The 21675-nt window shown below is 36.0% G+C and overlaps 1 protein-coding gene across 4 annotated transcripts in view; it reads left to right on the forward strand.

Annotated features, from left to right (window-relative positions):
* ATL2 (atlastin GTPase 2) overlaps positions 1-18453 on the forward strand; it is a 68828-nt gene extending 50375 nt beyond the window's left edge. For 2 of the 4 annotated variants that reach the window (XM_036872822.1, XM_036872824.1), the window contains exons 3-14: positions 2159-2293; positions 2540-2644; positions 5836-5886; positions 6186-6242; positions 7706-7798; positions 9919-10057; positions 10837-10964; positions 12093-12149; positions 13074-13145; positions 14645-15076; positions 16622-16636; positions 16734-16894. In XM_036872822.1, the coding sequence (XP_036728717.1) occupies positions 2159-2293; positions 2540-2644; positions 5836-5886; positions 6186-6242; positions 7706-7798; positions 9919-10057; positions 10837-10964; positions 12093-12149; positions 13074-13145; positions 14645-15076; positions 16622-16636; positions 16734-16841 (1392 nt within the window). In that variant the 3' untranslated portion in view covers positions 16842-16894. Of the gene's footprint in view, positions 1-2158; positions 2294-2539; positions 2645-5835; positions 5887-6185; positions 6243-7705; positions 7799-9918; positions 10058-10836; positions 10965-12092; positions 12150-13073; positions 13146-14644; positions 15077-16621; positions 16637-16733; positions 16895-17222 lie in introns of those variants that run through there. The other 2 variants (XM_036872825.1, XM_036872823.1) reach the window with 2 other exon arrangements.
* The last annotated feature ends 3222 nt before the right edge of the window (positions 18454-21675 follow it).

Genomic DNA, 21675 nt, shown 5'->3' on the forward strand with positions numbered 1-21675 from the left:
GACCAACAGAGGGATGAGGGTCAAAAGTTGAAGATACTGAAAGTGAGGAAGAGAATCCAAGAGAATTTTGTAGTTAATAGGATTGGTAACCTACTGGGGATGGGAGTTTTGTGGGATAATAATAATTATAGATGGTTTGAAGTTTAAGATGGATCTTCACATTAGGTAGTGATGGTCTGGACAACACTTTTTTTCCCCACCTTGTATCTCATTTTCATAAATTGCTTCATCCCTCATTGAGCCTACCATACCCATCTTTTTTCCACCCCTAATTTGAGCTTTGATATCTGTTTTGGACTATATAGTGAAGCTTATTAGAAGTATTTCTGAAACAAAGGAATTTTTCCTGTGGGGGGAGGTACTTTGAGAAAAGGGTATATGGACTTTAAGTATACTTAAAGTATAGGGCTCTTTTTAAAAAAAAATTATTTATTTTATTTATTTACTTTTGGCCGTGTTGGGTCTTTGTTGCTGCACGCAGGCTTTCTCTAGTTGTGACGAGCGGGGGCTACTCTTCGTTGTGGTGCATGGGCTTCTCGTTATGGTGGCTTCTCTTGTTGCGGAACATGGGCTCTAGGCGTGCAGACTTCAGAAGTTGCGACTCGCTGGCTCTAGAGCACAGGCTCAGTAGTTGTGGCTCACGGGCTTAGTTGCTCCACGGCATGTGGGATCTTCCCAGACCAGGGCTCAAACCCGCGTCCCTTGCATTGGCAGGTAGATTCTTAACCACTGTGCCACCAGGGAAGTCCCTAGGGCTCTTAATATATGTCAAAGTTAACTCATTTATTATATTCCAGATTTAATTTTCTAGATAAATTACCTTATGGTATAGTAACGTCTATATAATTTTATAATATTTAATTATAACAGTCTAGCCCTGTGAGATACGTTAAAGCATTTTATTATGGAAAAATTTAAATATACCCCAAAATAGTAGAGTATTATGAACCCCAGTATACCTATCAGAATTTTGCTGGTCTTGTTTCATCTGTTTTTCTCTCTGCCCTTTTATTCTTTTTTTTTGCTGAAATATTTTAAAGCAAATGCTAGGCATATTCTTTCACCATAAATACTTGAATATTTAACAGTTAAGGACTTTATTATTGTTATTAATACAACCACAAAACCATTATCACACCAAGCAATCATCTTTACCCCAACTTAACACCATCTAATATACCCAGTCTGGATTCAGATTTCCCTTTTGGTTTCGAAAAAGAGTTTTATAGCTGGATTGTTTGAATCAGGTTTCAAACAAGTCTTGTGGTTATTTTTAAAGTTGATATTTTTTTTTAATAAATTTATTTATTTTTGGTTGCGTTGGGTCTTTGTTGCTGCACACAGGCTTTCTCTAGTTGCGGCGAGCAGGGGCTACTCTTTGTTGTGGTGCGCGGTCTTCTCATTGGGGTGGCTTGTTGCGGAGCATGGGCTCTAGGTGCACAGGCTTCAGTAGTTGTGGCACGCTGGCTCAGTAGTTGTGGCTCCTGGGCTCTAGAGCGCAGGCTCAGTAGTTGTGGTGCACGGGCTTAGTTGCTCTGCGGCATGTGGGATTTTCCCGGACCAGGGCTCGAACCCGTGTCCCCTGCATTGGCAGGTGGATTCTTAACCACTGTGCCACCAGGGAAGCCCAAAAGTTGACATTTTTTAAAGAGAAAATTGAGGCAGTGTGAAAACATTTTAGTATAAGCTATTCTAAGAGAGCAACACTGTTTTGACAGCCATTCTGTCTGGAACTTAGTTTGTACAAGGAGGTGTCGAAATAGCTAGTATCTATTTTTTATGATTTTTAAACATAGGAAATCTTTCCAAAATGGAGGAAGTGGGTGTGACCCCACTTATCTAGAAGCCTAGAGTATGAAAATGTGAGCTATTCAAGAAGGTTCAGGTTTGGAGGAAGACCACATCTCTCTTAGTCAAAACACCCTAGATGGGATTTGGGACTGTTTTTGTAACTACTTGTGTAATGTTACGGTATATTTTATCTCCCTGGATGTACCTTCCTCATCTATAAAATGAGTGGATGATTTCTTTTCTTTTTTTTAATTTTTATTGAAGTGTAGTTGATTTACAATGTTGTGAAGAGTGGGTGATTTCTTATATTCCTTTTGAGTTCTTATTTTTGTGTGTTTTATTTTCTATTTATGCTTGACTTTAACAGGATTCTCAAAGTTGGATTGGTGGAAACAATGAACCATTGACTGGCTTTACATGGCGAGGTGGTTGTGAAAGAGAAACAACAGGCATACAAGTCTGGAATGAAGTGTTTGTGATCGACAGACCTAATGGAACAAAAGTAAGATTCTATTTATAGTTTTTTACTATTTTTTTTCTTCCATATTCTTTCTTGAGCAAAACAACACAGAACTATTAATATCTGATAACTTTAACATATGTGGATTATTATGTCAAAATGTGTGAGATACTTAGAGTACTTTTCTTGACTTAGTTACTGATTTTGATATTAACCATTTTATATTTGACTTTTATAGTCACTATTGGTGAATTTTTTACTTAGTATTTTAAACTTTTAAATTCCTAGGTGGCTGTGCTGCTAATGGATACCCAGGGTGCCTTTGATAGCCAGTCAACTATCAAAGATTGTGCAACAGTGTTTGCTCTGAGCACTATGACTAGCTCTGTCCAGGTGAGATACAGAGATGCTGTGGTATGATCAGGTCAGACAATCCTAATACCTTTGCTCCTCCTCAAAATGCCTTTTGATTGAAGAAAAAAAAGGATTAAAATTAGAGAAACTATTTACATTTAGTATTGGTCATTTACATTTCTGTGCTTGCTGTTCTGGCTTACAATGTGAAATTTCATACTTTTAGTGCTTACCAGGGAAGCAGTGAACCAATAGCCAATCCCTTTGGTATTTCATCATAGCATCTATGCTTTTTTCTTTTTAAAGGAATATATATTATTGCATGTTATCCTTAATTGAATTCAAGGATATTCAGTTGATATTGAATTCAACTGAATTCAGTCATATACAGTAAAATATAGAGTGTTTCTTTATTTTTTGGCTAAACCAACCAAACAAACAACAAAACCAAGTAATTAAATTTAGTTTTCTACTCGGTATGTATGACAACTAGTACATGATTATTTGAACTAATGGAGGTAGAGACATAATAATTAATTCGTATTGAGGAAACCTTAATGATGTTTATATAATAAACTAAGGACTTAAAGTACCTGTTTCATTTAGAAAAGGGTAAAATCCTTTCTGTTTTTTCACTTATGCTGTACCCTAGTTATGTTTGGTGTTCTATCAAGTTCTAGTCTCTTCAAGCTAGGCCATCTCTTTTCTGTATAATTTAGACTAATTGCACTGAATTAAACCACCACAGGTCATTTTTTATTTCTTTACTTTCTGTTTCCTGAGCTCATCTGTGGTTGATACTTCTCTGGCTGAAAAATGAATTATTGAAGTATGGTGGTTAGGTCCAGCTGGTGATGTATCAAGATGTATATTTGCAGATATTTTAAAAAGTATGTGCTTCTCCTGAGATAAGAAATATTTCTTATGGATGGTAGATTATAGGTGATACCGTCACAGTGTCTTGGAATTTTTGTGCTTTCCATTAATATCTGGAATGTATGACCAGTTTCTATTAAAGTTCCCATTTCCTTTCTTCTTCAATGCGAAGTATCTAGCTGTCAGAGTGGAAACAAGTTTTGGAATTATTATGAGATAAAAGAGAAGTGGCTTCTTTTTATTATAGGGATGGGGATATCTGTCACTACAAACTAAGTGATGTTATTGGGGACCCTCAGGGTCTCTTTTTCTCAGTTTGTCCTACCTCTTTTCCTCTGATCTTGCAGGGCAGCACAACTGCCATTTTCTTGAGGCAAGCAGGAGCCACATCTTTGTGTTTATATTATCACATTATAGCCCTTCAGATTAGCTGGCTCTGTGGCTTGCATTAAATTATAAGTTCTCTGTCCTAAAACTTATACCATGGTGTTCTCTTGTTTATTCAACTTTATGATAGCAAGAGAACTGGTTTTGGACAACCACATAAAGCCATTCAGCCACTTCCTTATCGTAAAACAAAGATTTTGCCCATCTTGCCTATCTCACATGTGGTTTTGTGTGCAGTCAGAAATGAGGTCCAAATGAGATAATGCATAAGAAAGCGGTTTGTAAACTAAATAATCAAGAAGATAATTTTTTTTTCTTTTTTAAGGCCGCACCGTGCGGCATATGGGATCTTAGTTCCCCAACCAGGGATCGAACCCGTGCCCGCATGCATTGGAAGTGCGGAGTCTTTTTTTTTTTTTTTTTTAAATGAATAAATGTATGTATGTGGCATCTTCCCGGACCAGGGCTCGAACCTGTGTCCCCTGCGTTGGCAGGCGGATTCTTAACCACTGCGCCACCAGGGAAGTCCCAGGAGTGCAGAGTCTTAACCACTGGACCACCAGGGAAGTCCCTAAAATTAGTTTTTATTATTGCTTCTTTCCTGATTCTTGAGGCTAGATTTCTCTCCTTCCTTATGTAAGTTATCTGGCTGATAGATCAATGACAAATTGATCCCTTTGTCATTTATTCTTTCAAAAAATAATTACTGAGCATCTATTAAGTACAACACAGTATGCTAAGTAGTAATGATCCACAATAAACAAATCTTCTTTTCTGTTTGCTATTTACAACCTGGCCCTGACAATGAAAGGATCTGGTCCTATTTTCTAAAAACTAAGGCCCATATGGGTGAGAATAGGTTGGTTATGCTTTCAGTTTTTAAGTTTAAATCTAGAGTTTAATTACCTCATCATTAATTACTTTTTAAGAACCTGTTTGGAATTAGTCAACTGAGAATATCATTTTAGGTTTGCTGGGCTATATTGGCTGTTTATATTCTTGACCTCCAAGTGATTAAGTTAGATTATCACTTATTTGCTGTTAGAACAAATTGTTCTATATTTGGAGTAACCCTGTTTTGTTAGATATAAGTTATTTCCTAGCAGAGGCGACAACTGTGGACACCCACTTTTCTCCTTTGGTGGTCTAGGTCATCTTTTAAAGACCTGACTCAGAAGGATTGGACCTAGTGAATCTTTTCTCCAATTGCTGTTTCTTGAGAGTACTTAAGTTTCCGTTATCAGCTCTGGTCTATGGGCCTTGGAAGGTGGAAGAGTGCTACCTCCGGGGGATATGTGTGTGTGTGTGTGTGTGTGTGTGTGTGTGTGTGTGTGCTTTAGCTACCACAGTCTGGTAAAATTTTCATGTTAAGTTATTTAGATTGAGTTTGCTTAAGTAAAACGATAACCATAATATTAGAGTCAAGTTAGTTGAGGCACCCACTGAATAAACCATAAACTATATACTATGAATGCTCCAAGGAGGAATTTATCTTTGTATTGTGTTGGCCAAAAAGTTCGTTTGGGTTTTCTGTAACATCTTACAGAGAAAAACCCGAACGAACTTTTGGGCCAAACCAATAGAACTATGCCCTTCACATTCATTGACTTAGAAAAACAGTTGGGTAGTTGGGGAAACTCTTCACTTAAAAAAAAAAATCATGTCATAACATTAAAGAAACTTACTATGTAATATACTTTTTTTTTTTTTAATGTCTGCTGCCTTCTTGGCCCCATATGCGTATGTTCATGATTTTTACATAGTTTACCACCACTGCTTCCCCCTTAATGTTTTATCCTGACTGTTAGGAAAAAAGAAAATTCTTTTCATGGACCACTGGTTAAGATATTGACTGAGTCATTCATTCGTGCTCAGGTGTAAAATAGCCTTCATTTCCACAAGTAAAGTTATACACAGCTGGGTATTCAAAGTAAAACACTAATAAAAACAAAAATTTGTTTTAACAGGTGTATAATTTGTCTCAAAATATTCAAGAAGATGATCTTCAACACTTGCAAGTATGTATGTCTCAAAGAATGTATGCCAAAGTATTGAAAATTTAATTCCCACTTTGTTGTGACTTTACACCAAGAACCTGTAATATTGTAAGAAGATTGACTATTAGATGGTTTTAAACAGATGTACGACTTCTTAACTAGAAGAAATTTTAAAGTATACGCAGTCTTAAAAAATTAAATGCTTGGCTTTCAAATGATTTTAAAGACTCTGACATTTAGTCGTCTGATACAGAATAGCTTTACAGATGTCTTCTTTCAACCTCTTCGGGGGCATTATTTTAAATAATTTGATTTAATAGTTGTTTACAGAATATGGCAGACTTGCTATGGAAGAAATCTACCAGAAGCCATTTCAGGTAAATAAATATTTTATCATTAAAAAAAAATTTATCTATGAAAAGCTATCATCTTGTATCTCTGGAGATATGAGGACATTATGTGAAACTAATTTTTAACAACAGATCTAGTGGAATTGAAACTAACTTATGGTAATGTCATCACCATCTTATCAGTAGCAGCTTACAGGATAGGAAATAGAGCAAATGAATATAGACTGGTTCTTAATACTTTTACTTAAAGAGGTTAATAATATTACTCTTAACTGGATATTACTTCCAAAACTTGAGACAGTCATGTAAATTTCTTTTATATGTGATAAACTACTAGAAAATGTTATTGGTTGTACATGTGCGTGTGTGTGTGTGTGTGTGGTATATTACAAGTTGAGGTTAGACCTGTTATTCTTTATTTTTGTTTCAAATAGAAAAATTTCAGAACTTATTATATCTCTCCCCCATGTGTTTTTTCATTACTTTTAAATGCTAGGTACAGAATATTAAGTCAGAAATTAACCTTGATTTGAGAAGCATATGCTCTGCTTGCTTCTGTGGAGTCTTATCATTAGAGATTAAAAAAAAAAACAGAGCTAATTTCAGATAGATTCTTTTTTGAAATAAGTGTAATTTGTAAGTAGACATTGTACTATTTGGCTAGTTGTGTTATAGTAGGTGAGAATGACTCCACCCCGTTTGCTCATCAGTGTGTGAAGTCCTTCCTGTGTGATAGCATCACTGGTGATTCTGTTAGTGGGTTACACTGATTCTGCCTCTGTCTTGTCTGGCTCAGGTGATCACTTCTACGAAATATTTGGGCAGGTTATGGTGTCATTTTGTGTATATGATGAAATATACTCTATTTGGCCTATATCAGTTTTTCTGAACTGGGGTAATTTTGCCACCCAGAGGGCATTTGCCAGTGTCTGGAGACATTTTTGGTTGTCACAGTTTTGGGGAGGAAGTTCATGCCATTGGCATCTAGTTTATAGAGGCCAGACATGCTGTTCAACATCCTACAAAATGTAGGACAGCCGTGATAATAAGAATTATCTGACCCAAAGTGTTAGTAGTGCTGAGTTGAGGAACTTAAGCATATGGGAATAAAAAATTCTGTGAAAAGAACTAATTGGTCTAGAATTAGGTTAGTTGGTCTTCTAGTTACACAATCTTGACTTAAAATTATGATCTGTATACCATGATATGTCTTTTGTTTCTTTTTTAAATATCCTGTATTATTTCTTGTGGTGACTCCTTATACACAGTGAGGTTCTCAAATGGAGGTAGTTTCTTGGTATAGGAGCTGGGAGTATTGTTGGCTTATGTAGGCTCTTGATATAACTATGAGTAGTATTAAGCCATTTGGTTACTATAACTTTTGATAAGGATTGTTTTTGGGGAGTAAGGGGTGCTTCAGTTATTAAAGTAGTAATTTTTGGTAAAATTTTATAAGAAATGATTTCAATTTGTTTCCCTTCTTTCTGTAGACATTAATGTTTTTGATTCGAGACTGGAGTTATCCTTATGAACATTCATATGGTTTGGAAGGTGGAAAACAATTCCTTGAAAAGAGATTGCAGGTAAGCCCCCATTTCTTAGAGAGGAGAGCATAAGCACCAAGCCCCAGGGGAAGGTGTGGCCTGTCTGGACTGCTGCTTAGACTACCAACCTCTAAGTGTCATTGGAACAAATTGAGTATCCCAGGTTAACCCAGATAACTGCATACATAATTGATGAGAAGTAAATTGGTAGCACTCCTGTGAAAGAGGACAATAGAAATGCCCTCAAGTAGAAGTTAAGGAATGGATATTTCTCTCCAGAGCCAACTGCCCCTTCAGTAAATCAATATTCAAAGGATAAAAGTTTGAAGTAGACTAACTTTTTGATCTGCTCAGGTTGCATGCATGTCTCTTTCTGGCCCAGCTGAGCTTCTGAGCATTTGGGACAGGCTGGATCATCTAGTGTGGATGCATTGAATACAGATGATGTGAGACTCTCTTTCCAAGGAATACTATCTCGTAGAGTGGCAGCATATAGAGAAAAAAGGGATCTTAAACATTATCTAGTATAGCCTTTACACACACACACACCCCAAACCTGGGACCCAGAAAAGTGACTTGCCTTTGGTCACTTAACTAATTATTGATAACTGGGAGTAGGACCCAAATATCCAAACTCCTGGCCTGGCCTATGCAAAATGCCACACCAAGTCATTCCTGGAAAATAACATCACCGACATGATCCTTTATTCCTAAAGGTACCCTCCTATGGAAGTACTTTGGGAAACCCTCAGGTCAGATACTACCTACCTACTGATGTCCACAAAAGATACATAAAAATACCTTTATTCATAAGTAGAAGGTTTAGCTCTTTGGGGTAATAAAATTTCATTTGTTTCCTATGGAAAAATGCATTTAATTTCGCAGCCACATTCAAAGACTTAGGGTATAATGTAATTTTTCTTAATCCTAAAATGAGATCAAAACCAACTCCTCATTTCTTGGATTATTTGAAAGGCATTTCTAGACTTGTCAGAGATAATTTCATTCATCAGCATTTTCTCTGGTTTGTTCAGAAGAAATTAACCCACAGCACATCAGGCATGCTAACTAAATTCAGAATTATGTACTTCAAAGATAAGGAGGTTTTTAAATATATTATTGAAGCGATACAGAAAAGTGCTCAGATCATAAGTGTGCAGCTTGAGGAGTTTGTACAAATTGTACATAGCCATGTAACCACCCAGAAGCAGCTGCCTGTATCCACTAACTCCCGCCCCCTCCCCCCCCAAATCCTTCATTACTCTTTTGACCTCCAACAGGCTTTGTTTTTGGACTTTTTATGAAAGGAATCATATACAGTATGTATTCTTTTGTGTCCAGCTTCTTTTGCCCAGTATTACATTTCTGAGATTAATCCATATTGTTGCATGTAGTTTAGTTCACTTATTCTCATTGCTATGCAGTATTCCGTTGTATGAACAGGCAACAGGTTTTCCATTCTACTCTTGATGGAGATTTAAGTAGTTTCCAGATTTTGTTGATTACGAATGGTGCATGTTTTTTAGAATGGTTTTTGAGAAGAGTTTGGGAGAATATGTGAGTTATATTGGGATAAGTAGTTAGTAAAAATCTAACATTAAGATTTCCTTCCAGAAAATGCATAGCAGTTCTCTCTTCTGCAAAACACTGATAAACTAGCATAAATCATAAATAATCATTTGGAGTGAGTGCCGAAATCCTAATAAATTTTTAAGGCTCTTTGGACTGCGTTGGAGCTTTTCGCCTTATCTGTTGTTTTGCTCAGGGGCTGACCTTTTTATTTGTAGGCAAATTAGTACTTTGTTTTTCTCTTTGCCATTATAAGTACTTTAAAGGCAAATTCTTAATTTATTTACTGGTTTATAAATCACAACCACACCTGTTGTTCTGGTGTTAGATATTATGATTAATTATTATTTGTATTTATTCATATCCTTGGCAGCTAACATGGGAAGAAAAAATCTTTTTTGGTTTAAGACAGAGTGGGGTCTTATCAAATGGTTAGAAATGGGTCTTTAGTAAAATTTTATTGTCAAGAAACACCCATCTAGACTAGCATCTGAGTTAGTGTGCATGCATGTGAGTACGTGTGTGTGTTTTCTTAAAAAAATGTGTTTTTCTCTTGTTTGCACCTTCACCTTGTCTCCTTATGTCCCCAGGTAAAACAAAATCAACATGAAGAGCTACAGAATGTAAGGAAGCACATTCACAATTGTTTCTCAAATCTTGGTTGCTTCCTTTTGCCACATCCTGGTCTTAAAGTTGCAACTAATCCTAGTTTTGATGGGAGATTGAAAGGTGGGAATTCCCATTCTTGCTAAAATCAGAACTTAAGTTTTAGAGGCTGAAAGTTAAAAACAATACATGGTTCATTAAATTTTCTCTTTTATACTGGAGGACATTTTGATGCATTATTAATGGTGTGATTGTAATGTATTGGTTTGTTGCAAACACCTGGCATATTGATTAACATTTTATAATGTGGTCTGTTGCTCAGCACTGATGTCCTAAAAATACTGAAGGCTAAGAACATTTCAGTATTTCATCTGATTGCAGTCTGCTAAAAAGCATTACCAATGTATTATATTGATGTAATTAGATTTAAGTCTGTTTGGGGGTGATGGTGTAATTTTTTGTGTATGTTTTAGGATTATTTTGAGCATGATGGCAAAAGGCATGAGGATTGACAAAACTTTTAACAGTATGGCTGGAGAAACAAAATTTAGTATTAAAATTTAATACAATTTCATGAATTGCTTGCCATTTGGAAAGGATAGTTTAGTTAAAATACTTGATGTGGAATTTGTTCTGGTAGGCCACAGTTTCATTTATTATTTGGGCTGAAAGAATTATTGGGAGATGAGGGAAGTGGGGTAGTAGAGTGGAGGGGTGGTTATATTTTTTCCTAGGAGATGTGACAGTGTGATGTGTTTGGATGAGTTTTTTGAAATGAATCTACACTTAAGTAGCGTATTTTTATTTTATGAAATAGAATATTATTAACTCTTACCAATGGAGACTTTACTTTTTTTTTTTTTTTTTTTTACTAACATGTTGACTAATTTCATGTCCACTAGATATTGATGAAGAGTTTAAACGAGAGCTTCGAAATCTGGTTCCATTGCTGCTTGCCCCAGAAAATTTGGTAGAAAAAGAGATAAGTGGATCTAAAGTCACTTGTAGAGATCTTGTAGAATACTTTAAGGTAGGAAAATTCTTACATTAAATGGCTTTGTCTAAGTTAGAAATATAGCTGACTTAAAACTCATCTGTAGGTACAAGAAACTTCTTATCTTTATTTTAAAGCAAAAAAGTAAAATTTATATTTTTTTGCCTTGAATTGGATGTATCAGTATTTAAGAATATTTAAGATTGTAGCAGACAACATGTATCTTCTAGACAGTGATTTTATATCTTTGTAGAGTTATCCTACTTTTTCTCCAGCTCTGATATGGAAAGAAGAACCATTCACCGTAATATTATGATACCACTCTATCATTTGAGAATGATAATTAGGTATTGGGAGCATAATTCTGTATCCTGAGTTCTCACAAAAGCCTTCTCTCAGAGTCTGGAACTTGATAAGAGCAGCTGAAAGTATCCAGACTGGGTTTGAGCTCAAGTAAATTATGCATAGATTTTTTTTTCCCCCTCTGCTGTTCTCTAATCTTTATAGCTTGCTTGCCAGAGCAAGGCTATTGTAGAGGTTTGCATTTATTCATTGTAGTTGTAAATAGGCGGAAGGGAAATACAGTTAACTAAGAGTGTATTTTTGTATTATTTAATGGACACTTGATCACTTTCATACTATCTTTGTTCAGTTATGTGTTAATTTAGAGTCAGTAGAAAGTTGAGGTGAAAGGTTCCTATATGGAACTTACTTAAAAACTTTCATCTTTCTTTCTTACTCTTAAACCACAAATTCAGTAATTTCTTTTCCTTTGAACTGAAATATACTTTAAGCTGGTCAAAGTAAAATACTGAGTTAAAATATTTTCTTACATATTTATTTGAAATGTTGGCAGTAGGGGAGAATTATGGATTTCTTTTCATAAAGTAGATGGCATTTTATATATAACTTTTAAATATGAGACATTTATGCCAAGTTGGAGTTATATTTGGAGACATTTCTCTAGGATATTATTTAGCAACATACACACTTAATAATGTTGAGAATAGGGGTAACTGTTGGAATGAGAGTGTATGATTTTTAAAGCCTAGACTTTCCTTATAATAGTGTGAATCATTTTTCTATTTAATGATTTTTCTTTCTTTGGGGATGTGGAGCCAAATTGCATAACCTATGAATATAATGAGTCTTCTGTATTTTTAGGCTTACATTAAAATTTATCAAGGAGAGGAACTTCCACATCCAAAGTCCATGCTTCAGGTAGTGTGTGTGTTGTACATACATTTATTTACGAAGGAGAAAAAAAAATCTTTGCTTTAGAGATAAATGCTGGAAATGGGGTAGTGTTTCTTTCCATGCAAATACATTTTAGATACTTAAGGCATGGGTCCTGAAGTTTTAATGAGTTTTTGTGACTACAGGTTGCACACCTTGCACACCAGAAATGAGGGTCCTCGGTGCCTTCTCTTCAGTTGCTCAAAAAGTGTAGGAGAATTTCTGCTTCAGAAGATAGCTTCATATGGGCCTTGCCAAAGCAAGGGCCTTGCTTCTGCTCTCTGAGTCTTTGACAATGAATGTTGTTTGAAATAAGGCTTATTTTCTCTTGATATTAATGATAGACGTCTGGTTCTGGTGAATATAGATTTTGTTTTTCTTTTTTTTAAAAAGGTGTTCTTTAGGGACAGTGTTATTTTAACCTAATTCATTTTTTTAAAAATTTGCTACTTTGGGCAGTTTCTCAGTTTTATAGTGGATTAAACTTTTTTCATAAAACCCATACAATGAGCAGTTTTGTGGATCTAAAAATGTATCTTGTGTATAATACTGATTATGAGAGAGAGGACCATATGAGTAATTCTTGATTCTTTGCACCTGGGCACTTGACACATTTTAGGGTTGTATCAGTTTAATTCTCTATAATTCCCTGGGCATATGTGGTATTTTCTACAAACCCACTTTAACAAACCTAAGCAAAACAAAATTAAGCAGGTAGTCCTATTAGAAGCAATTATTATATCCTTTATACTGGTGTTTCCTTCCATTAGAAAGGAAAACTGGAAGTTGATAATATTTTCTCTGATTCATTTTCAGACTTGGTCATTGTACATAATTTATTGTCTTAATCAGAATTTATAGTTATCAGGTATTTCACATAAAATTGGCACATTTTATTTTATTTCTTAGGCAACAGCTGAAGCTAATAATCTTGCTGCAGTAGCAGGAGCAAGAGAGATCTATTGCAAAAGTATGGAGCAGGTTTGTAACTAAAATTTAAATTTGACACTAGAGTAAGATAGAAGATTTTTATATTTAAAATAATTGAACCAATTTGTGCTCCTTATACATTGTCAGGTTACATCATTCCCAAATTTCCCTTTATCATCTCTGCTGGAAATAAACTAAGAATATAATTCCCATGGTTAGAGTGCAGGATACGGGTAGTAAGTTATTACACAGACCACACTGAAATATTTCCTGACACATGATTCAGAGTGCTGCTATTAGTAGCTTCTGATGCAAGCAACATCAGCTGAAGGGCAATAGCAATTTCTATGCTAAGCTTGCTAACTCAAACATTAAAGTACCTTTTTTATGTTATCCTTTTTTTTTTTTTGATTTTTTTTTTAACATCTTTATTGGAGTATAATTGCTTTACAATGGTGTGTTAGTTTCTGCTTTATAACAAAGTGAATCAGTTATACATATACATATGTTCCCATATCTCTTCCCTCTTGCATCTCCCTCCCTCCCACCCTCCCTATCCCACCCCTCTAGAGGTCACAAAGCACAGAGCTGATCTCCCTGTGCTATGCGGTTGCTTCCCACTGGCTATCTATTTTATGTTTGGTAGTGTATATATGTCCATGCCACTCTCTCACCCTGTCACATCTTACCCTTCCCCCTCCCCATATCCTCAAGTCCATTCTCTAGTAGGTCTGTGTCTTTATTCCTGTCTTGCCACTAGGTTCTTCATGACCTTTTTTTTTTTTTTCTTAGATTCCATATATATGTGTTAGCATACTATATTTGTTTTTCTCTTTCTGACTTACTTCACTCTGTATGACAGACTTTAACTCCATCCACCTCACTACAAATAACTCCATTTCGTTTCTTTTTATGGCTGAGTAATATTCCATTGTGTATATGTGCCACATCTTCTTTATCCATTCATCCGATGATGGACACTTAGGTTGCTTCCATGTCCTGACTATTGTAAATAGAGCTGCAATGAACATTGTGGTACATGACTCTTTTTGAATTATGGTTTTCTCAGGGTATATGCCCAGTAGTGGGATTGCTGGGTCGTATGGTAGTTCTATTTTTAGTTTTTTAAGGAACCTCCATACTATTCTCCATAGTGGCTGTATCAATTTACATTTCCACCAACAGTGCAAGAGTGTTCCCTTTTATGTTATCTTTTACCCACTTTCTTGCCAGCAATCTTCTGTACGCTTTTGGTGTATTGCTGGATCAGGTGAAGTCAGGTACAGATTGCAGTATAATTCTTTTTGTCTTTATTGCTATATAATTAATACCAGTATAATTAATTTTGGAAAGTTTATTTTGCTTGAGTCAGTTAAACATATAAGAAATAAGTAGGTTATGATAATGTGTGAAGTATTATGAACAGATTTAAAACTAAACCATGTAGGTGGTTTGACTTTTTGAGATTAAAAATTATGATCAGGGAATTTCTTTCAAGTGTGAATTATTTCCAGCATGTAATCTGTCCTAATGTAACCCTGCCTGTACAGGTATGTGGTGGGGACAAGCCTTACATTGCACCTTCAGATCTGGAGCGAAGACACCTGGATCTCAAGGAAGTGGCGATTAAACAGTTTCGTTCAGTAAAAAAAATGGGAGGAGATGAATTCTGCCGTCGTTATCAGGACCAGCTTGAGGCTGAAATAGAAGAAACCTATGCAAATTTTATAAAGCACAATGATGGCAAAAATATCTTCTATGCTGCTCGTACCCCTGCCACACTGTTTGCAGTCATGTTTGCTATGTATATAATCTCAGGACTGACTGGCTTCGTTGGCCTAAACTCTATAGCCGTCTTGTGTAACCTTGTCATGGGGTTAGCACTGACGTCTCTTTGTACTTGGGCATATGTTAAATACTCTGGGGAGTTCAGAGAAATTGGAACAATGATTGATCAGATTGCTGAAACACTATGGGAACAGGTTGGTATCTGTCTTTTGGTTTTTCAGTGACTAATCTTATCCCTGTGACTCCCCACCCCTCCTTCCAGTGCCCCATTCCCCACCCCCAGTATTTGCATACCTACTTTTCCTTCATATGGAGAATGGTAAAAGTATATTTTCCTTTTTGTTTAGATGCATAATTTGAATATAAAGTATGAACTGTTTTTTTTCCCCTTTAAAGTTGTAATTATAGTGTGCTTTGGTTGGCTTACATCTGTAATATCCTTTGGATAGATTCTTAGTCATAGGCCTGATTATACCAGACAAGTGGGCAGGGCCAGAGTCTTTAAGGATTTTTTTTTTTTTTTTAAGAAAAGAAAATATAATTAGTGCAAGAGTTATGAAGGTAAGGAAAGAAGTTTAGAAGTGTAATTCTTTTGCTTTAGGAAAGCAAAAGAAGTTTCTAATATTGGCAAGAACCAAGGCATGCTTATATTCCAGGAAAAATATTGGGTCTTCATTGCCTTCCATGAAGTTAGTAGTGATTTACTGATGTACTACAAGGAACGATCTTATAGGGAATTCTTACATCCAAGAAACTTTGTTTGACCTCTATACTATGGAAATACTAATGAACAAAGCAAAGCACCACAAACAGAGAACCAGCTTTTCTTAATCATAATCCGTTATCTCAACCAGAATTCAAATCATGATTTTTTACCTCAAACCAGAATTCAAAGTTGGGCCTGACAGGTATCTACTAAGGAAAGCCTTGTTGTATATCAGCCAACTGTTGTCTGGAATTGCCTGTGTTCAGAAAATTTCATTTAAGGATGTTGTCATTAAAATGATCATCGTGAAATACTTGAGCATCATGTCAAGGACCAGAGTGAAAACTACAGTTATTACTGATGGACAGTTATAAAAGGTGTTTTCAGATACCATTTCTGGGCTGATGAAGTAGTGGGCTTATTTGAAGATCTAAGATATGCAGGTCCATGTTGGTTTTGGCTTTAAATTCAAAGACTAAAGAAGTTGATTGGATGTTGACTTTTCTATTAATAATGTCATTATTATTTTATACAGTGACCCACTATATTAATTTGGATTTTATATTTCTTCTTTATAGAAATGCTCTATTTATTCAGATCTGATTTGGAAGCTTATGTCTGGATATTTGTAAAATTTAAATTTTTATATCTTAAAAATAATCTCATTCTTTATATTCCTTTGCTATCTTCTGACAGAAGATGGATTAAAAGCTATCACAACCTCAAAAAAAAAAGCTATCACAATGTCACTTAAAATATTACCTACTTTAAAAATGTTGGACCATTACTAATTTTCTGCAACATGAATTTCGATAGTTGTACATTGTCTTCTTTTGAAAACCACTCATCTCCCGTACAGCATTGATTCTAGGATTTTAGAGGTGCCATTATTACAAAACAAGTAAATGGAAGAATCTAAAGTGTGTAAAATTATTTTCAGTATAGTTGAGGTAAGATGATCACTAGTCAGAAGATCTGTGCTGTGTCAACACCTGTCTAAATTTCTTTGCATTTCTCTTTTCTTTTGCTTCAGAGGAGTCCCAGGAAGGTGAGAAACCTACAAAGTCTCAAATTCTTGTAGTCTTAAGTTCTTTAACTTCAAGGCACTCTGAGTCATTCTCCTAACGAATCACTCCATGTTTTAGGTGTTTTCCAAACTGTTTGAAGTTACTAGACGTCGAATGGTTCATCGTGCTCTTTCATCAGCACAGCGACAGAGACTGTCATCCAACAATAACAAGAAGAAAAATTAGACAGTATTTTTAACTTTTTTCTCTATCCGAAGTGTTCACACTTATACATGTAGGACAATAAGCAGGACCGTCTGGGCCGGTCTGCATAAATGCTGTATACATACCAGATTTGATGCTGCATATAGGGTATGGAATTGCACATCCATCTCATAGGAATTGTAAATGGTTTGAATAGGAGGAAAGTAATTTTTGTTGCATTATAAAATGTCTAACTGCATTATTTGTAGCATCATAACTTTTTTTGGGAGAAGCACCTTTTTATTTCCCACATTCCTGGTTATTTTCTTCATTGCTTTGAATTGAATTTTTATATCTATTTTTATATGTAACCCTTTTTTTACCTCATGTTTTTATTTGTTTTGCACATTTCTCATACCACAGGTATTGAAGCCCCTGGGTGATAATTTGATGGAGGAAAACATAAGGCAGTCTGTAACAAACTCTATCAAAGCAGGCCTGACTGACCAGGTGTCTCATCATGCCAGATTAAAGACAGACTGACAGTTCATCTACTCATGGACTCCACTCTTTTTTTCACGCTTGCTGTACAATGAGAACTCAAATAAAAATAAACCAAAGTTTACAATCAACTGTAGAAGTAGTTTAGTATAACTGGCTTCACAGATGGCTGCCACAGAGTGTGAAATTGTTTGTTGGTTTTAAGCATTCTGTTCATGGCTCCTAAGGCATGAAGATGGGCCGAGGAGCATTAGTTTTCATGCACACTTGTACCATGTTTAATTCTTTTTTTTCCCTTTTTACTTAATCTAATGTTAGTGAAATTTGTCTTATGTAAAGGATATTTCAGGGAAATATTTTAAGAAATCTATTTAGAGTCTCTTTAACACAGTGTCCCATTGAAATTTTAATTTTTAGAGAAGTTATGAATCACTGTATCAAGAATCAGTTTGGAATGACAATGAAGCCTTTATTGAGCCACGACATTAAAAGTATATATTGCTTTACTGCCTTCAATACCAGTATTACATAAATGCATGTATCAGAAACTTCACAGAAATTACATGACAACTCTTGTAGCTAAGAAAGTGATTCTGAGGTGTACATTTGTCTTGCCTTTTAAAATTTATAAACCTGCCCTAAAAGGAGATGCATATCTGGGAAACTGAACTGTCTTTATGCAGTTTAGCCTTCATGTACATAAAATATGCCGTTAATTTATTGGGGGAGAAATTCCATCCAAAAATGTTGCCTACAGCTATGAGTTAAGAGTGTCTATACAGTGTGTAGCTTTTATTTTCTAAAATCACAGGTAGGGCATGTATATGAATTATAAATATATAAATACGATTTTGTATTAAAAGTTTTGTAGTTTATGACAAAATCTGGTTCTGTGGTAGGCTAATGAGTACAGTCCCTGTGAAGGAATGTTTGTGGCTCATGTCAGTGTGTGAATGCATAGACAATTTGAAGTTTTTGATATATTTGTGATATTTATCTTCTTGAGCACTGCAATCTCACCACCCTCCCCCCCACCCCCTCCCCCCAAGGGAATTCAATGGGAATGTTTATTGTGACTTTGTCCTCTGTTGCATTTTAAAGTTCCTTCCTGTAATTTATTTTCAGTACATAATTAAAAATTTGTATATATATAAAATGGAACTTGTGATTTTTTTTTTTTAAGGAATTCTTCAAATATGTATTCCATTACATAAACCTATTTGTTTATACTGAAAAGAGCATGAGTGGGAAACACCCAAGTGAGAGCTGTAAGGTATCGTACCTCATACCTCGAATCTAAGCTTGTAAAAAGTTATTTTTCTGTGTCTGTCTCTGTTAGGGAAAACTTGTTGTGATTAGCCTAGGGGATTTATTAATTTTGTTTCTCTCTTTTTTGTGGTGTATGTAAGGCTAACGTTTTGTAATACTTTTGTAGCCTTCTCTAGGAACACCTATTAAAGCGTCTAGTTTGGTTCTTAAGCGAACAGAACTCAGGTGTTGAGTTGCGTGGCGGAAAGCTCGGAATTTGCTTTGGTTGGCCTGTCCGCCTCCTGCTGCAAATCCTGTCTTTATATGGACTGTATTTGTTTCCATCTGTATTAAACTGCTACCAACTCATCTGTTCTTAAACAGAATCCACCTGAAATGTGTCTCTTTTTATTTCTTTTACCACCCTGTTTTATGAATGCCGTGGACTGTTTTTATGAGTGGAAAAAATAAAAAGTTCGTTGTATAGTAGCAGTTCTTCTGAAATTAAAGACAGGTTGGTTATTTATTTATTTATTTTTAAGCAAAAGAGTTGCGAAATCTGAACCACTGGATTTCTTAATAGTTCTTGTTGGAAAGAGCGTTTTCCCCAAAGATACAATTCTATATAAAGGATTCTAAGAAAGTACTTTGGTTTCAGCTGGAAGACTCTGAACATTGCTAAGCAAGAAGCAATAAAAGGGAATGAAGACAAACTCAAAACTGTTTGCTGAAATAAGTTTAGTGTTAGTATATTTTCCGTGGTATAATTTTTTAGTAATTTATATTATAAGGTAGGTTTTTTAAAAAAGAAACTTAATAACACACAGTCTATCTTCCTAATTAAGACATAAATAATTTACTTTTGTGGAAGGGACAATCATTTGTGCCCCTACTATTGAGTATGCCTTAGATGTCTCTCATGAAGATAGCTAGTCATCCTTGCTTCACTGAACAGATTCTACTTGTGAAACTGAAGAGCAGTATTTAATTTTTGAGGGTTTATATTTTCGGTGAACTTTGAGCAGGGCTTCCTTTTTAGTTGTTTTACTTCCGGAATTGGGCTAGCTAGGGACTTGACCCTTGCTGTAGGTGTGGGTGCTGCCTGTGTTAGTTACATTGTTTCATTATTGTGGGATTAAAAAAATTTTTTTTTTTGTCTTAACTTGGTTAAGAACCTATTCAAAGATAGCATGAAATTTCAGAAAACACTGACGTTGCTGTTAATGGTCCACTGAGGTCAAAAGACCTTACGGAAAGCTTTCTGACGGGCTGCTTCTCTGCTAGTGCGGGTTGCTTGGGTCTGTTGCACACATTCTTAGGTTTCAGCAGCTTCATCCCTGGCTTGAATTTTCCTGTACTTTGACCATAATTGATCTGTGCGCCTAAATGTTTTTCCCTTTGTGTCCTAGTTGTGGGGTGATGGTGAGAATCAGCTTGGAGAGCTGGCAGCTGTTTCAGGCAGCCATCTTACTTGGCCAGAGTTTACTAATCAAATGACTGTCTTACTTGGATTCAGTCTGGAACCTCTGTCAGAGAGAATCCTTCCACTTGGCTTTTGGGCAAACAAAGCTACATTAGAGCTTTCCCAAGCAGGACAGAGAAATGCCACCTTCTCTACCTAAGTCTTCTATCAGATCCTAGGAATTTTTCTCTCCAGATTTGCAGTTTGCTGGAATTTAGGCTGAAGAATTGATCTACCCTTGACATACTTGAGTGCGATACAGCTCCTATTATGTTCTCTTTAGGTTTGTGACTTTTTCGATTCTTCAGTGCCAAAGCTAGCAGTTGACCAGGTCAAAAGTGCCTAAAGATGAGTGTAAAAAAGCTTAGGAGAAGAGGGGATCATAGCCTTTGCATAGCTCAATCAAGCACTTAAATAGACATTAGCACTTTTTGTACAACAGTCGTGTGGTGGGAAACCACTTTATCAAAAAAGGTGTCTCGGGGATCTCAGGCTTGCAAACCAGGATTCTGCAACTCCATACCTCCAAGGGTTTGAGTCAGTGGAAGGTTTCAGATACAGATGAATAACGTTCCTAACTCAAAGCTCTGTCTTAGCTGCATTCTGAAAGGTACTAAAGGCGGAGAAAAAAGATTCTGTTAATACTGAAACAAGGTGAAAATTACCCATAATACTACATTAAAAAAACAAGTCACATGAGGCAAGAAGTGAAAATCTTCCGGTGCTTTTGATTATACACCCCAGAGGTAACCATATATTTGGTGTGTGTGCTGTGGAAATCTTTCCCTGTGCTTATTGACATGTCGCTATATTGCATAAAACATACTCAATTTTTATTTTACACAAAAATAGAATTACCCTCTACATGATATATTTTTTTCATATAACTGACATTATTCTAGGCCATTAAGTAATTCTTTTTTAATTAATTAATTAATTAATTAATTAATTAATTTTTGGCTGTGTTGGGTCTTCGTTTCTGTGCAAGGGCTTTCTCTAGTTGTGGCGAGCGGGGGCCACTCTTCATCGCGGTGCGCGGGACTCTCACTATTGCGGCCTCTCGTTGCGGAGCACAGGCTCCAGACGCGCAGGCTCAGTAATTGTGGCTCACGGGCCCAGTTGCTCCGCGGCATGTGGGATCTTCCCAGACCAGGGCTCGAACCCGTGTCCCCTGCATTGGCAGGCAGATTCTCAACCACTGTGCCACCAGGGAAGCCCCATTAAGTAATTCTTTAATGCTCACATGGTTGCTTTGACCCTTCTGAGGGTAAGTGGGGTTTTGAGGAGAGAGCACTAGACCTTGGATCTCTGCTAACAGTTTCCTTACTTTTTATGGCAATTCCTGCCCTCTCACAGGATTGGTGAATCAAATATGAAGAGAAGCAGGTAGCATAGAAAATTTGTACTCAGTTTTGCTTGTCTTAAGGCTCCATCTGCTGGCTCTATTTGGCCAATAGTCTGTCTGATAACTACTTCCTGAAGCTTGTCCATAACGATTTTTTTTTTTTTTTTTGGTGGGGCATGGGAGTAATTTGGGCTGTTATTTAAATAACAGTTAATTTTAAACTTTCCGACAAATATGTTTATATGGCAAACAACACGGTCATTGTGGAGGAAAATGGGTCTATAGCTACTGACAGAGCAAGCAAGAAAGGTCATCTAAAA

Source organism: Balaenoptera musculus, chromosome 13, assembly GCF_009873245.2.
Source record: "Balaenoptera musculus isolate JJ_BM4_2016_0621 chromosome 13, mBalMus1.pri.v3, whole genome shotgun sequence".
Taxonomy (NCBI): Eukaryota; Metazoa; Chordata; class Mammalia; order Artiodactyla; family Balaenopteridae; genus Balaenoptera; species Balaenoptera musculus.